The sequence below is a fragment of the Schistocerca gregaria genome, chromosome 7 (assembly GCF_023897955.1).
Source record: "Schistocerca gregaria isolate iqSchGreg1 chromosome 7, iqSchGreg1.2, whole genome shotgun sequence".
NCBI lineage: Eukaryota > Metazoa > Arthropoda > Insecta > Orthoptera > Acrididae > Schistocerca > Schistocerca gregaria.
In genome coordinates, this window is record NC_064926.1 from 311325949 (window position 1) to 311344501 (window position 18553).

At 46.8% G+C, this 18553-nt stretch overlaps 1 protein-coding gene across 2 annotated transcripts in view; it reads right to left on the bottom strand.

Annotated features, from left to right (window-relative positions):
* The window catches only part of LOC126281880 (cardioacceleratory peptide receptor-like), a 1969042-nt gene that overhangs the window by 43256 nt on the left and 1907233 nt on the right, over positions 1-18553 (bottom strand). Inside the window, exons 4-6 of one of the 2 annotated variants that reach the window (XM_049981192.1) lie at positions 13623-13718; positions 4526-4703; positions 2535-2681 (exon numbers count right to left, since the gene is read on the bottom strand). In XM_049981192.1, coding sequence (XP_049837149.1) covers positions 2535-2681; positions 4526-4703; positions 13623-13718 — 421 coding nt within the window. Of the gene's footprint in view, positions 1-2534; positions 2682-4511; positions 4704-13622; positions 13719-18553 lie in introns of both variants that reach the window. The other variant, XM_049981193.1, reaches the window with a different exon arrangement.

The following is an 18553-nucleotide window of genomic DNA, read 5'->3' on the forward strand; positions in this document are numbered from 1 at the left end:
TATACCACAGATTAGTCTTCTTTGAGTTCTACTGAGTCCCTCCTCATTGGTTACATGATACAGCAATCTAGCCTTCAGCGTCCTTCTTTAGCACCACATTTCGAAAGCTTTTATTCTCTTCACATCTCAACTCTGTCTCGTCCGCATTTCACATCCCTACAAGGCTACACTTCAGACAAATTCCTTCAGTAAAGACCTTCTCACACTAAATCTTAATTCGATGTTGACTTTTCTTAAGTAACACTTTACTTGCCAGTCGACATGTTATATCCCCTCTATTTCGGCTATGATTAATTATTTTACTGCCCATATACCAAACTCGTCTATTACTTATAGTGTTTCATCCCCCGTTATTTCCTGATATAATTCGACTGCATTCCATTACCCTTGTTTTGCTTTTGTTGATGTTAACCTTTTAACCTTTTCTCCGTCTCCTGAGCTGAGTGACCAGAGCGACTGGTTGCTCTGCAGCGGGTCCGAGTTCGTTTCCCGATCCGGTCGACGATTTTTCTCCGCTCGAAGACGGGGTAGTCTGTTGTCCTAATCATCATTTCTTCATGATTGACATGCAAGTCACCCAACGTGGCGTCAATTGAAAAGATATGCGACTCGGCGGCCGAAGTTCTCCAAGTGGATACTACCGGTCATCAACGTCATTTCCTTCTTTTCTTTCCATGTCCTTTCAAGCAAATTCCGTTCCTCTTCCTGGTCCTTTGCTGTCTCTGAATGTAATTGAAATGAAAATACCACAAAGAGACAGTCTCCGTCAAAAATTAAGCAACCATTTTACATTCAGTAGCACGAAGGTGACTAGGTAACGAACCCGTCTACCTTTGTGTGTATGTATGTACACTCCTGGAAATGGAAAAAAAACCACATTGACACCGGTGTGTCAGATCCACCATACTTGCTCCGGAGACTGCGAGAGGGCTCTACAAGCAATGATCACACGCACGGCACAGCGGACACACCAGGAACCACGGTGTTGGCCGTCGAATGGCGCTAGCTGAGCAGCATTTGTGCACCGCCGCCGTCAGTGTCAGCCAGTTTGCCGTGGCATACGGAGCTCCATCGCAGTCTTTAACAGTGGTAGCATGCCGCGACAGCGTGGACTTGAACCGTATGTGCAGTTGACGGACTTTGAGCGAGGGCGTATAGTGGGCATGCGGGAGGCCGGGTGGACGTACCGCCGAATTGCTCAACACGTGGGGCGTGAGGTGTCCACAGTACATCGATGGTGTCGCCAGTGGTCGGCGGAAGGTGCACTTGCCCGTCGACCTGGGACCGGACCGCAGCGACGCACGGATGCACGCCAAGACCGTAGGATCCTACGCAGTGGCTTAGGGGACCGCACCGCCACTTCCCAGCAAATTAGGGACTCCTGGGGTATCGGCGAGGACCATTCGCGACCGTCTCCATGAAGCTGGGCTACGGTCCCGCACACCGTTAGGCCATCTTCCGCTCACGCCCCAACATCGTGCAGCCCGCCTCCAGTGGTGTCGCGACAGGCGTGAATGGAGGGACGAATGGAGACGTGTCGTCTTCAGCGATGAGAGTCGCTTCTGCCTTGGTGCCAATGATGGTCGTATGCGTGTTTGGCGCCGTGCAGGTGAGCGCCACAATCAGGACTGCATACGACCGAGGCACACAGGGCCAACACCCGGCATCATGGTGTGGGGAGCGATCTCCTACACTGGCCGTACACCTCTGGTGATCGTCGAGGGGACACTGAATAGTGCACGGTACATCCAAACCGTCATCGAACCCATCGTTTTACCATTCCTAGACCGGCAAGGGAACTTGCTGTTCCAACAGGACAATGCACGTCCGCATGTATCCCGTGCCACACAACGTGCTGTAGAAGATGTCAGTCAACTACCCTGGCCAGCAAGATCTCCGGATCTGTCCCCCATTGAGCATGTTTGGGACTGGATGAAGCGTCGTCTCACGCGGTCTGCACGTCCAGCACGAACGCTGGTCCAACTGAGGCGCCAGGTGGAAATGGCATGGCAAGCCATTTCACAGGACTACATCCAGCATCTCTACGATCGTCTCCATGGGAGAATTGCAGCCTGCATTGCTGCGAAAGGTGGATATACACTGTACTAGTGCCGACATTGTGCATGCTCTGTTGCCTGTGTCTATGTGCCTGTGATTCTGTCAGTGGGATCATGTGATGTACCTGACCCCAGGAATGTGTCAATAAAGTTTCCCCTTCCTGGGACAATGAATTCACGGTGTTCTTATTTCAATTTCCAGGAGTGTATGTGTGAATTCCTGATGGACCAATTTGCTGAGGTCATCGGTCCCTAGACTTACACACTAAAACAATCTTACCGCTTAAGACAAGCTTGAGGGAGGACTCGAACCTCCGGTGGGTGGGGCCGCGCCATCCGTGACATCGTGCCTCTAACCGCGCGGCCACTCCGCGCGGCTTCATGTCCTCGAAGTTAGGAGCTTTGCCTAAACTGCGAAGAGGTAATGTTCCTGATGCCACATTTGTAAAATCATCCAGAGTCACCACCAGCACTCACCGAAGACGATGACGAACGTCATCTTGACGGTCTTGATCTTGGCCCGGGGTATGAGTCCCCGCGAGCTGGCGCGCCGGCAGTCCTGGTCGTCCGAGAAGCTCGGCGCCGGACCCCTGCTGACGCCGCTGCCCGCACGGCTGTTGCCACCTGCCGACAAGAGCACACACACTTGTCTCTGCCGTAGGCGCCGACAGCTCGTCCACACGTCTCGACGAGTGGAACCGTCAAACAGCGCCACACGCTGTGGCCGCGAACTGCTGTTTCACACAAAAGAACGCTACAAAGCAAGCTTATGAATGGTCTGTGCGATACCATATTATATGAGGTGTCATCATTCTTTTCTTTTTCTTTTGTTTTTTGGTAGGTGACGGGAGTGTACGAAAGTTCAGTCTGGAGAAGCTGAAACAAAGGTAAATTTAGATAAACGACTTTAATTTCAACAAATGTTAATCTTCTTATCTCTCGGAATGCAGCACCCCCTCTCCGAAAAGCATCGTCATCCACATAAAGTAAAACCAACTCATTATAATTTATTATGTAATGTCTGACTAGAAACCTTACCGACTCACCGTTCTCTGATGTATTAATACACAGAGGATTTGTAGGTCAGTGTTCAGCCATTAAATTCCTAAGGAAGAACGACGCAAAAAAAAACAAGAAAAAGAAGAACGCTTCCAGGATATTGAGTTTGAAGGTACGAAAACTTCCGAACAACAGTAAGGACAAAACATTTCGAGCCATCTGACGTAGTCGCCGATATCTGTTGTGCACAATGCATAAGTCATGTTATCGTAAAGTACCTGATTTGTATCTCGCTAATTGCTAATTCTCTACTTTTATTTGAATTCTATATTTATTTAATTATTTATTTAACTTAGTCTGGTTAGAACCATCGGGCGTTCTGTTACATTAGTGTACCTTTTCCTTTACTTCATAGTTACCTAAGAAATAACGAATTTAATATGACAAATAGCCTTAATATGATCTGTTTCCAGCGGCAGTGTGGGTAAGTAATACCGACTATGAAGTAATAGTTAATACTGGCATTATTAGTACTACTGCTGCTGATGTCACTGATAGTGATAGTCGTAGTAATAATAGTAGTGGTATTAACAATAATAATAATAAGAAGAAGAAGAATGGTAGTGGCATATATAAAAAGAGTTTGTACCTGCATAATATATATATTTTCAGATATAGCGACTTCTGTGGAAAGGAAATTTATAAGAGACTGCATAAGACAAGAATATTGGGAATTGAGGAAGATACGGTTGGAAAGAAGGTTGTACAAGGGCAACGAATGCCTACAAGCACAATGGTAGTAATTATTGTTGGTTTAGTACATATGTGAATAACTGTCTTCTGAAATAGTAGATGTTATTCTGCGGGAGATTTTTCTAGAGTCAGGTTCCTGCTACTGATAAAAATGGTTCAAATGGCTCTGACCACTATGGGACTCAACATTTGAGGTCAACAGTCCCGTTGAACTTAGAACTACTTAAACCTAACTAATCTAAGGACATCACGCACATCCATGCGAGAGGCAGGATTCCAACCTGCGACCATAGCGGTAGCGCGGTTCCAGACTGCAGCGCCTAGAACCGCACGGCCACTCCGTCCGGCCAATTGGTGATAAATTATACGATTTTCTTCACCAAGGGCAAGTAAGTTAGTTTCAGACTAGTTCTGTAAATGGTGGTCGGGTGTGCCATGATAGATGGAGCAAGGTGCTTAAGGAGAGGGTTGTTAATGTAACCAGGATCTGAAGATTTGAGGTCTACAAGCTGGGGTCTGTGACGTTTGATAGCTCAAGCAGGTGGTCCGGCATAGTCAGCTTGGAGTGTGTGAAGAGGGGCACGAATGTGACCAAGGACACATGATGTGGGGCCTCGGTGGTCGATGATGTGGCGGGTGGTGGTCGCGGAAGGCAGGCTGGTGTGGCGGAGGTTAGAGCCAGCGGCGGTGTGTGGTACTCACGGCTGGCGGAGTACCTGGACGGCCGCACGCTGGGCGCCAGCAGCTTGCTCTTGCTCCAGATGGTGAACACGATGACGGCGTAGCACGCCGAGATGATCACCGTGGGCACGATGAACAGCGCCACCGCCACCAGCGTCATGTAGACCTGCCACTGCCAGTTGTGCGGGAAGTCGATCCAGCACTGCGCGTGTCCTGCGTGCGAGACAGTCACTTTCTGCACCTCACAACTTCCCAGGCACCTGTTGCTACAACTACATCCACTCTCGCTCTTCAAAGCCAAGTGTGGCCGAACGCCAGTGGAAACCAAGTGAGTCCCACAATAATGACTTTACATCTGCATCTACGAGGGCCTCCCGAAAAGTAATACCTCCAAATTTTGTATGTGATAACTCTTAATGCTTTTAAATTAAAACATAGTTTGTTAACGTTCTACATCTTTATCCTGCATGTCTAAATATATATTTCTCAACATACACTCATGGAATTGGAAAAAAGAACACATTCACACCGGTGTGTCAGACCCACCATACTTGCTCCGGACACTGCGAGAGGGCTGTACAAGCAATGATCACACGCACGGCACAGCGGACACACCAGGAACCGCGGTGTTGGCCGTCGAATGGCGCTAGCTGCGCAGCATTTGTGCACCGCCGCCGCCAGTGTCAGCCAGTTTGCCGTGGCATACGGAGCTCCATCGCAGTCTTTAACACTGGTAGCATGTCGCGACAGCATGGACGTGAACCGTATGTGCAGTTGACGGACTTTGAGCGAGGGCCTATAGTGGGCATGCGGGAGGCCGGGTGGACGTACCGCCGAATTGCTCAACACGTGGGGCGTGAGGTCTCCACACATCGATGTTGTCGCCAGTGGTCGGCGGAAGGTGCACTTGCCCGTCGACCTGGGACCGGACCGCAGCGACGCACGGATGCACGCCAAGACCGTAGGATCCTACGCAGTGCCGTAGGGGACCGCACCGCCACTTCCCAGCAAATTAGGGACACTGTTGCTCCTGGGGTATCGGCGAGGACCATTCGCAACCGTCTCCATGAAGCTGGCCTACGGTCCCGCACACCGTTAGGCCGTCTTCCGCTCACGCCCCAACATCGTGCAGCCCGTCTCCAGTGGTGTCGCGACAGGCGTGAATGGAGGGACGAATAGAGACGTGTCGTCTTCAGCGATGAGAGTCGCTTCTGCCTTGGTGCCAATGATGGTCGTATGCGTGTTTGGCGCCGTGCAGGTGAGCGCCACAATCAGGACTGCATACGACCGAGGCACACAGGGCCAACACCCGGCATCATGGTGTGGGGAGCGATCTCCTACACTGGCCATACACCTCTGGTGACCGTCGAGGGGACACTGGATAGTGCACGGTACATCCAAACCGTCATCGAACCCATCGTTCTACCATTGTATCCCGTGCCACCCAACGTGCTCTAGAAGGTGTAAGTCAACTACCCTGGCCAGCCTCCATGGGAGAATAGCAGCCTGCATTGCTGCGAAAGGTGGATATACACTGTACTAGTGCCGACATTGTGCATGCTCTGTTGCCTGTGTCTATGTGCCTGTGGTTCTGTCAGTGTGATCATGTGATGTATCTGACCCCAGGAATGTGTCAATAAAGTTTCCCCTTCCTGGGACAATGAATTCACGGTGTTTTTATTTCAATTTCCAGGAGTGTAGTTATCCTGGCGAGAGACACATTTCTCCCCATGAGGGACCAGTTTGTTATTATGTTCACTCTAGAACGTTTGACTTCTCTGAAGGAGTCACAATGAGACCTGCGCTTGCAAGGCCCCATAGTATCAATTCGAAGTCCTTGAATTTGTTCTTTAAGTTTTGAAAATAGACGAAAATTGGATGGGGCAAAGGCAGGACTGTATGGAGGATGATCAACGACGGTAAATGCAATGTATCGGAGTGTGTGGAGTAACTCTTCGAATTCAAAAATCAGTTACAGCACTCTGCATCTCACACACCGACATGGTTGCATTACACACACCATGCTACACACTACAGTTTTGAGCCATCTAGTGCCAGGAAGTTTCGATTTGCGACAGCCCAGCGGAAAAGTAGACCGAGTAATTTGTATTACATGTAATACATCAACGAATATTGAGAACACAATAAAATATTCGGAGGCATCACTTTTTAGCACGTTCTCGTACATGATTCTTCTACATTTTGCGCTCAAGTGTATGCCAGAGGATTATTGGAATCACTTGCTTGTAGATAAGTTTTTGACAATTTCACTCTCGAATTGGACGTGGGAAAAAGAACTTGTGAATCTTTCAGTATGAGCTTTGACTTGTCTTACTTTATTACGGCGATCGTTTCTCCCTATGTGGATGAATGTCAGTGACATAATTGGCATTCCGAGGAGAAAGTTGATGACTGAAATTTCGTGAAACGATCTCGCTGCAATAAAAAAAATATGTTTTAGTCACTGCCACTCCAAAACGGAACAGCATATGAGTGGTTTATATCATACCTACATAACAGGAAGGAAAACGTTTCTTCAAATTGTTTAAATGATTTAAGCAAGTTTCCCACTTCATTTAACTGAGGTGAAATTATATTAGGTGTTCCACAGGTTTCGATGATGGGTCCCCTTCTGTTCTTGATGTATGTGAATGACCTCCCTTCTTATTTGAAACAAGAAACTAAAATGACACTTTTTGTTGATGATACAAGCATCATTAATCCAGTAAAAGAAACTCCAATAGAGAATGTACAAATAAGGTTATAAATTCTTACACCAGCCTCACAGCACATTTACTCAGTAATGAAATTTGTTCTCAAGAACATGGACCAGTCTGAAAACAACAGTGACATTGCAGAATGGAATTTTTACTCTGCAGCGGCGTGTGCGCTGCAATGAGAGTTCCTGGCAGATTAAAACTGTGTGCCGGATCGGGAATCATACTCGAAAACTTTGGCTTTCGTGGACAATTGTTCTACCATCTGAAGTACCCAAGCACGACTCATGACCTGTCCTCACAGCGTTAATTCCGACACCACCTCGTTTCCTACCTCCCAAACTTCAGAGGAGCTTTCCTACGAACCTGGCAGAACTAGTACTTCTGGAAGAAAGGAGAAATTCTGTTAAGTTTGGAAGGTAGGAAACGAAGTACACTCTGACTTGAAGCCTGTGAGAACGGATCGTGAGTCGTGTGTTGGATGGCTCAGTTGGTAGAGCACTTGCCTGTGAAAGGCTGGTATACACTCCTGGAAATTGAAATAAGAACACCGTGAATTCATTGTCCCAGGAAGGGGAAACTTTATTGACACATTACTGGGGTCAGATACATCACATGATCACACTGACAGAACCACAGGCACATAGACACAGGCAACAGAGCATGCACAATGTCGGCACTAGTACAGTGTATATCCACCTTTCGCGGCAATGCAGGCTGCTATTCTCCCATGGAGACGATCGTAGAGATGCTGGATGTAGTCCTGTGGAACGGCTTGCCATGCCATTTCCACCTGGCGCCTCAGTTGGACCAGCGTTCGTGCTGGACGTGCAGACCGCGTGAGACGACGCTTCATCCAGTCCCAAACATGCTCAATGGGGGACAGATCCGGAGATCTTGCTGGCCAGGGTAGTTGACTTACACCTTCTAGAGCACGTTGGGTGGCACGGGATACATGCGGACGTGCATTGTCCTGTTGGAACAGCAAGTTCCCTTTCCGGTCTAGGAATGGTAGAACGATGGGTTCGATGACGGTTTGGATGTACCGTGCACTATTCAGTGTCCCCTCGACGATCACCAGAGGTGTACGGCCAGTGTAGGAGATCGCTCCTCACACCATGATGCCGGGTGTTGGCCCTGTGTGCCTCGGTCGTATGCAGTCCTGAGCGGATGACGGCCTAACGGTGTGCGGGACCGTAGCCCAGCTTCATGGAGACGGTTGCGAATGGTCCTCGCCGATACCCCAGGAGCAACAGTGTCCCTAATTTGCTGGGAAGTGGCGGTGCGGTTCCCTACGGCATTGCGTAGGATCCTACGGTCTTGGCGTGCATCCGTGCGTCGCTGCGGTCCGGTCCCAGGTCGACGGGCACGTGCACCTTCCGCCGACCACTGGCGACAACATCGATGTGTGGAGACCTCACGCCGCACGTTTTGAGCAATTCGGCGGTACGTCCACCCGGCCTCCCGCATGCCCACTATACGCCCTCGCTCAAAGTCCGTCAACTGCACATACGGTTCACGTCCACGCTGTCGCGACATGCTACCAGTGTTAAAGACTGCGATGGAGTTCGGTATGCCACGGCAAACTGGCTGACACTGACGGCGGCGGTGCACAAATGCTGCGCAGCTAGCGCCATTCGACGGCCAACACCGCGGTTCCTGGTGTGTCCGCTGTGCCGTGCGTGTGATCATTGCTTGTACAGCCCTCTCGCAGTGTCCGGAGCAAGTATGGTGGGTCTGACACACCGGTGTCAATGTGTTCTTTTTTCCATTTCCAGGAGTGTATTAAAGTTGGTGGAAGCTGGTATGCTGCAGACTGCGGCCGCAGCAGAAGTTATCTGACACGTAACAATAATACGTCGAACAAGTCAGGTAAGTTAAAACAATATAAACCTTAGTACCTTTAGTTTAGTTTGTGGTATAGTAAGTAACACGCACTGCAATATGTGTAGGGTAGGACACAGTAAACTTGTAATATACAGATTTTCTGAGTTGTTGGAAAGGCTATTTGTCGCTAATGGAGACTGATGTGAATACAGGGAGTTGACAAACTATGATCATATAAAAATAACTTAGAAAGGATGACAGTCATATCAAACAACTGATGGTGTAGCACGATAACATCTCAAAACACGTTACTGTTATATTTACACCATCACCAGATTTGTGACGCCCGAGGACCAACCAATAGCAGAGCAGACATTCGACGCCTAGTGCTGTGTGTGTGCCAATTTGATGGTATTTACAGGGAAGGTCTGTTTGTCTGACGAATTATCGATTTTACTTCAATCTGTAGATTAGTTCAAAAAATGGTTCATATGGCTCTGAGCACTATGGGACGTAACACCTGAAGTCATCAGTCACCTAGACTTAGAACTTCGTAACCCAAACTAACCTAAGGACATCACCCACATCCACACCCAAGGCAGGATTCCAACCTGCGACCGTAGCAGTTGCGCGGTTCCAGACTGAAGCGCCTAGAACTGCTCAGCCACAGTGGCCGGCTGTAGATTGGCTTGTGGATTTCCCTCATTAGAGGCAAGGTGATGCTGCTGATGCAAACTCGGACGACAGTATGACATGAAGCGAGTTAAATCGCTTGAATATAACCATCTTGTGGTCACAGGAGAACGCACGAGTAATGTAGATCTGCAAATGTTGCAATCATTCTCCTAACGATGAAAGAGACATCCAAGCAAAAGCATCCCTTCTACCAAGCATATTCTGCGCAAGAACGATTCGAGGAACGTTACATCCTAGGCGGCTTCCACAGACTAAAGTCGTAAATATGGATGGGAGCTAAAGTAATCTCACTGCCAGTCCTCCTTCTCCCTCAGTTCCGTTCGTAGTGTGTAAGGTAGTTCGACATTCGTATAGACGTAGTGTCACGTCTATTTGTTGCTCGTTGGTTGGCGAAGGGTCGTTCGTCAGATGAACATAATTAGATGCCTATATCACTGATGTGAATCTGTCGTAGAACTCGTATGGGACCTGTGTACTGCTGACGTATTATAATGGTTTTGTAAAACGAAACTGTCCTTTATAAAAATGAACATAGATTCTGCAAAGAGACATTTAGTGAAACTCAGCCCGCTCCGATCGCCCACTAGATTTTGAGCGTCGTAAATAATGCCCAGCAGATTGATTCTGAGGTAACTGTCATAAGGAGGGCCTTTGATACAATTTCAGACTGTAATTTAGTGAAACGAATATGACCTTGGCAAGTATCGGATCAGATCTGCGCTAACATTTAGAATATTCTAGCAGATAGAACTAACATGTGGCTCTTAATGGAACTACACTGAGGTGTCAAAATCCATCGGAAACCTCCCAATATCGTGTCGGATCTTTTGCCCGGCGTAATCCAGCAACTCGACGTGGCAAGGGCTCAGCAAATCGTTGGAAGTGTACTGCAGAAATACTGAGCTATGCTGCCTCTATAGCAGTGCATAACTGAAAAAGTGTTACTGTTTGGGATATTGTGCCAACACTATACTCTTGCTTCTGTCCCATTAATATTCAACGGGGTTGATGTCGGGTGATCTGGGTGGCCAAATCATTCGCTACGAATGGGTGCAAATGGTTTCCAAGTAGTGGAACATAATAATATCCAGTAAATGATTGGTTCAGTTGGACCAGAGGACCCAGTCCATTCCATGTAAACACAGCCGCACCATTTTGGACCCAACACTAGCTTGCATAGTGCCTTGTTGACAAGTTGCGGTCATGGCTTCGAGGGGTCTGTACCACACTCAAACCATACCATCAGCTATTAGCGATTGAAATCGGAACTGAGGATTTTCGAGTCGGCTGTGGTCTAACCGATATCGTAACGATATCAAGAAAGGCGCTGCAGGCGACGTCGTGCTGTTAGCAAAGGCCTGCAAGTCGGTCGTTTGGTGCTGTAGGCCATTAACGCGAATTTTCACAGTACTGTCGTAACAGAGACGATCGTCGAACACCCTACATATATTTATCCTGTTATTTGAAACAGTGTTCCTTGTGCATTAGCACTGACAACTACCCAAGCGCCGCCGGTTTCGGGCGTTAAGTGAAGGCAGTCGGCCACGATGTTGTCCTTGGTGAGAGGTAATGCTTAAATTTTGGTATTCTAGGCCCAATCTTGACACTGTACATCTCGAAATACTGAATTTCCTAATGATTTCCGAAACGGAAAGTCCCATGAACGTAGCTCCAGATACCAGTCCGCGTACAAAGTCTGATAATTACCGTCTTGCGGCCATAATCAAGTCGGAAAACGTTCCTCTCGAATGGCCTGAGTACAAATGACAGCTCTGCTAATGCAATGTTCTTTTATACCATATGTACGCTATATTACCGCCATCTGTATATGTGCATTTCGCAATTCCACTACATCTGTCACCTTAGTGTAAATCGACAAATCCGGCCACTGTGGCCGAGCGCTTCTAGGCGCTTCAGTCCGGAACCGCGCTGCTGCTGCGGTCGCAGGTTCGAATCCTGCCTTGGGCATCGGTGTGTGTGATGTCCTTAGGTTAGTTAGGTTTACGTAGTTCTAAGTCTAGGTGACTGATGACTTCAGATGTTAAGTCCCATAGTGCTTAGAGCCATTTGAACTATTTTTGAAATCGACAAATGTAAAGTCACGAGTAGCTCAAGCAAGTGTTAGAGTGTCATTATTATTTAGAATATTTATAAATTACATTGTGGATAACATCCGAATATCTGTTAGGCTGTTCGCAGATGATGCAGTTGTCTATAGGAAGGCAGCAACACCAGAAGACTGTAGCGAATTCCAGGAAGACCTGCAGAGAGGATCGATGAATGGTACACGAACTGCCAGTTGACCCCGAACGTAAATAAATTCAACGTATTCATCCAAGAAAGATGTGGCTAGTAAGACACTTATTCGACCAATTTTTGAGTACTATTCATCAGCCTGGAAACCTAAACAGGTTTGATTAATAGAAGAATAGACAAGATCCAACCAAAAGCGGCACTTTTGTGACGGGACTTTCTAGTCGGCGGAGGAGAGTTTCAGAGATGGTCAACAAACTCCAGTAATAGACGTTACAAGAGAGGCATTTACTATTGACATTCCGGTACATGACATTCCTACAGTAGTCGAGCAACATATTGGTTATTCCCACAGTAGTCCCACGAAATTACTACAACGAGAAATTAGGGATATCACATCGCATACAGAAGTTTGCCGACAATCCTCCTTCCACCCACCTTTCAAACAGGAAGTATACGACAAGACAGAGGTACCAGACGTACTCTCCACCACATACCGTATGGTGGCTTGTGGAGTAATTTAGCTGAGTAGAGCTACACGGTCAATATACAGTGATGATAGTGATAATGAGTAAATGCAGGTTGTGGTTACGAAGACAGTCCATAAAGCCCTGATATTATTTCAGAAAACCCTTAAGTGGGAAACTTAAAGATAGAGATTCGTGGTTTGTTGCAAAATGCTTAATAGCTCTCTTTTTTTTCCTTTTTTTCGTTTGTTCTCTGTTGCAGGTTTGGAGTGCATCAAAATGGCAACAGACCAGGAAAAGGTGCAAGGTGTCATTTCGTATACACCATCCAAATCTGTTACAATGGTACCACGGAACTGTCGATGCCAATATGGGAGATCACCACCAGCAGAATTAAGAACAATGAGATGGTTCAAAAACTTCAAAGAGAAAGGCTCAACGAACTTCCTCGAACTTCCCCGTGTGTCTGAAGCACTTGTTGATAAAGTGCTGGTTGCATCTCAAGGCAGCCCCCAAAAGTCAAATCCCCGTGCATTAAGCTGATTGCAAGAAGCAAAATCAACTGTTCATAAAGTATTAGATACGCCGTTTCGCGTGCAAAGTGCAAATACACCAACCATTTCTGTCAAAAGATCTTCCACTACGGTATTCATTCCCGTATTCCATGTTGGCCTTCAGAGATGCACGATAAGTAGATTGGCCCGTTTTTCTTTGTAGAGAGAACCATAACGGGAAATGTTTACCCGAATATGTTCGAAGATTTCCTCCTACCATCGACCGAAAAGCCGCAACACCCTATCATCTTCCAGCATGATGGCATATCGGCACATGGGAGGTTTTAATGTGTGGATACTGTGCTGAATGACTCAACACCTGACAGTGACATGGCTACCCTTGCTATCAATCGCGTACGAATCAATGAAACACTCAGAGCTGTCGGTACAGCAATACCGACATATGCATGATCGGAGCTCGAATATTACCTTGATGTTCTACGAGAGGTGAGTGGGATATCATTGAATGTCTAGCACAACAGAAACACTCTCTCTGAGCTGCAAAACGTTGTACAAGTACCAGAATGTTCGCTCTCTAACAGCTTCCATGGTCAGATTTTTTTGAAATGATAGTGGAAATTTATGGAAACCCTCTTATTCGCATAGCTTATCACTTACCTTGGATGGGCTGCTCCTCGAAAAAGATCATGCTGGGTATGGAGAACAGGAAGCTGAGACCCCAGGCTGTCACCACGAGCGCTCGTGCCCGCCTCCCTGTAAGACAAACGAGCGGCATTTAATAGTTCAGCCAGTGAAAAGTGGCGGAACAGGCCTTGTTCGACGCGACGTATCTGATAGATGGCCCAGCTTTAGACCCGGTGAGCTGTGGAGAGGTTCTAAAGCCAAAAGGTCCTAAGCAGCAGTGGCGATTGTGCCCTTGTGTGTGGTTAGGGTGTCATCAGGTGAGCCCAGCTGCTTCGGGTGTCAGGTTTGAGGGACCGGGCAGAATAACAGTGGCAGTAGAGGGCGTCAGCGACAGCTTCGTCTGAGGTTGATGGCCTTACGTATCATCCGCTAGCTGATCCGACCTGTTATGGTCAACGTTTTCCGGGAGCTGCTGTGGAGGCCCGGTACTGAAGTAGATAGTGTCAGTACCTTCCAGTTACGATTTGCATTCTTGTAACTTAAATTTCTCATGGGATTTTTTTTTTGTTAGACCCTTTTTTGCGGTGGTTCACCTGAGGCAAGCTCTCATTGAACTTTAGCGCTTTGGACTGTAAAAATGTTCGAAGTCTCATTTTTAAGAATGGGAGTTACTCAAAAAATTCACAACGATGTTTTCGGCAAATATTAGTAGACAGAGGATACGTAATTTTGTTGTTTGGGCAATGCTGGCTCTGAGCACTATGGGACTTAACATCTATGGTCATCAGTCCCCTAGAACTTAGATCTACTTAAACCTAACTAACGTAAGGACATCATACAACACTCAGTCATCACGAGGCAGAGAAAATCTCTCACCCCGCTGGGAATCTAACCCGGGAACCCGGGCGCGGGAAGCGAGAACGCTACCGCACGACCACGAGCTGCGGACGTGGGTTATACTCTTCAGTCTTATAATTCCTGGGAAATTTAAGCAAGTATGTTTTCTTACTGTAACTACACTAACAGAAAAAAATTGCAAGACCAAAAAATAATTAATGTCAGATAATGACATTTCAAGAATAAATTTGTCTAGGTAACATTTTTGTGAATAACATTGCGAGATCATAGGTTAATGTAAGCGTGAGATGACTCACTGTTAATGTGAAATGCTGGTAAATCAATTACCGTTGCAGCCGTCCATATGTTGAACGCAAGGATGCAAACGTGCATATATTGTGATTCCGAAGTCTTTCGCGACAGAGTCCTTGCATAAAATGTTCTCGGTTTACTTGCCGCGTCAAATTTGGATAACATCCCAAGATTTCGATGACTACCTCCGTCATCTTCTACAGGGGTAAAACTGACTGTCGTGGACTGGTGAGACTACCGCTTTTATAAGCAGTAGACGGCTTCTCATTGGCTGGATGACGTCAAGGTGTAAACGGCGCGTACAGAGGTGGCGGCCTTCATGTCCATAGATTTTGTTTGCGCACTTTATCCAGCGTTGCTTGCAGCGCCATCCATCGCAACAGGTGGAGAACTGCGAGGAATGTAAGAAGTCTCCCTCTGCGCTCTTTCTTTATCAATTGCTCGCTTCCATGCATTGCTGAGTGCATAACCGGAGTCTCTGTTGAAATTATTTTCACAGACTCTAATTGCAACTGCTTCCCTGATGACAGAGTCCCAATAGTTTGAGGCTTGAGCAAGTAGTCTTGTTTCATCGAATAAAATCTTATGTTTATTTAACAAAATGTTCTCAGCCGTTGCTGATTTTTTCTAGATACCTGTTTTTCAGGTGACGCTGATGTTCCACACAGTGATAGTCAACAGTTCTTATAGACTGGCCCACATAATTTTTGCCACACTCGCAAGAAATGCTTTAAATTCCCGGCACTCTCAGGCCAAGATTATCTTTCACGGGTCGCAACATCTCCTTTATCTTCCTGGGTGGCCAGAAGACTGGTCTGATTCCCTGCCGGCTCAGGACTCTGCCGATCTAGCTGGTCGTTGCACCGCAGAATGGTAGCCGCGCGATGTGTTGGTCCTCTTCATCTGTTCGAAACGCGTCCTGCCTAGGTTTCTTCGCCAGAGTAGATCTGATATCACGATCGGAATATCCATTTTCTCTGAACACCGTCGTCAGATGTTGAACAAGTGCCGGATGTCAGTTTGTGGAATGATGTTCCATGCTAGTTGCACTTATTTGGTCAATACAGGGGCGGTTAATGTGGTTTCTGGATAATGCTAAAGTTGTGATGTCCCTTATGCGCTCTAGTGGAGACTGATCCGGTGATCGAGCAAGTCAAGGCGACATCGGTGACACTCTGATGAGCATATAGGGTTACAACAGCGGTAAACGGGCGAGCGTTACCCTGCTGAAAACAGCCCCTGGAATGCTGTTCACGAATAACATAACAACAGGTCGAACCACCAGAATGACGTACAAATTTACAGCCAGGGAGCGTGGGACAACCAGGAGAGTGCTCCTGCTGTCATATGACATCGCTCCCCACGCAATAACTCCACATGTGGTCCAGTGTGTCTAGCACATAGAGAGGTTAGTAGCAGGCTCTCAACTGGCCTGCTTCTAACCAACACACAGCTATCGCTGGCACTCAGGCAGAACTAGCTTTCATCAGAAAACTCAAAAGGCCCCCAATTAGCTTGCAAATGGCGGTGGTTTGGGGTCAGTGGAGCTTCTGGCCGGAGCTTCTAACCAACACACAGCTATCGCTGGCACTCAGGCAGAACTAGCTTTCATCAGAAAACTCAACAGGCCCACAATTAGCTTGCAAATGGCGGTGGTTTGGGGTCAGTGGAGCTTCTGGCTCTGAACTGACCTTGAAGTAACCGGCTCGTAACGGTTGGTTGTGTCACTGTGGTGCCAAATTCCCCTGCTCCAGTTGCTGCTGCAGATATAATACGATGCGCCAGAGCCATCTGTTCAACACCCTGCCAGTGGTGCTACGTAGCCGTATGGAGCCCGGTCTTCTTGTGACCGAGGCTACCAGCAGTCACGTACATTTTTTGAACTAGTGCTAAGTCTTTATGCAATATACCAGAAGGAACGTTCTTCTTCTCGTAGCCTTCTTACCCGACCTCGTTAAAACTCGGTGACGTGTTGATAATGGCCTTTGTCGCCTTACAGGCGTTCTTGACTAACATCAGCTCATCACGTACAATCTGAAAGGTAACTAATGCTCATGACCATTACCGCCTGTACTGTCAGCAAACCTGATTTGCATCCTCATAGTGGCACTAGTAGCGCCACTGTTTGCGACTGATGTGAACTTAGAATACTCATATTTCAGACTTAGAAACATATTTATCACATTTCACTGATGTCACACAACTCATTGTTGATGTTGCGAGTCTTTTCCCATCATCAGTGTATGTACTTTTTGCGTCATTCCGAAGCTCTTACAAATCCGAGTGCATAAATGTTGTTTTTGTTGTGGTCTTCAGTCCGGAGACTGGTTTGATGCAGCTCTCCATGCTACTCTATCCTGTGCAAGCTTCTTCATCTCCCAGTACCTACTGCAACATACATCCTTCTGAATCTGCTTAGTGTATTCATCTCTTGGTCTTCCTCTACGATTTTTACCCTCCACGCTGCCCTCCAATACTAAATTGGTGATCCCTTGATGCCTCAGAACATGTCCTACGAACCGATTCCTTCTTCTGGTCAAGTTGTGCCACAAACTTCTCTTCATCACAATCCTATTCAATACTTCCTCATTAGTTATGTGATCTACCCATCTGTTCTTCAGCATTCTTCTGTAGCACCACATTTCAAAAGCTTGTATTCTTTTCTTTCCAAACTATTTACCGCCCATGTTTCACTTCCACACATGGCTACACTCCATACAAATACTTTGAGAAATTACTTCTTCACACTTAAATCATTACTCGATGTTAACAAATTTCTCTTCTTCAGAAACGCTTTCCTTTCCATTGCCAGTCTACATTTTATATCCTCTCTACTTCGACCATCATCAGTTATTTTGCTCTCCAAATAGCAAAACTCCTTTACTACTTTAAGTGTCTCATTTCCTAATCTAATTCCCTCAGCATCACCCGACTTAATTCGACTACATTTCATTATCCTCGTTTTGCTTTTGTTGATGTTCATCTTGTATCCTCCTTTCAAGGCATTGTCCATTCCATTCAACCGCTCTTTTAAGTCCTTTGCTGTCTCTGACAGAATTACAATGCCATCGGAGAACCTAAAAGTTTTTATTTCTTCTCCGTGGATTTTAATACCTACTCCGAGTTTTTCTTTTGTTTCCTTTACTGCTTGCTCAATATACGAAATCATCCAAGTGCCCGGACCGTTCGCCGGATAGTTATGTTATTTAAGGAAACAGGAACAGTTCAGCCACATGTGAAACGTCAACCACGACCTGCAACAAATGATGATGCCCAAGTAGGTGTTCTATCTGGTGTAGCGGTTCATTCACACATCAGTAGCAGACAAACTGCTCGAGAATCGGGAATCCCAAAAACGTCGGTGTTGAGAATGCTACATCAACATCGATGGCACCCGTACCATATTTCAATGCACCAGAAATTGCATGGCGACGACTTTGAACGTCGTGTACAGTTCTGACACTGGGCACAAGAGAAATTACCGGACGATGATAGATTCTTTGCACGCATTCTATTTAGCGACGAAGCGTCATTCACCAACAGCGGTAACGTAAACCGGCATAATACGCACTGTTGGGCAACGGAAAATCCACGATAGCTGCGACAAGTGGAACAACAGCCACCTTGGCGGGTTAATGTATGGTGCGGCATTATAGGAGGAAGGATAATTGGCCCCCATTTTATCGATGGCAATCTAAATGGTGCAATATATGCTAATTTCCTACGTAATGTTCTAACGATGTTACTACAAGATGTTTCACTGCATGACTGAATGCCGATGTTCATCCAACATGATGGATTTCCGGCACATAGCT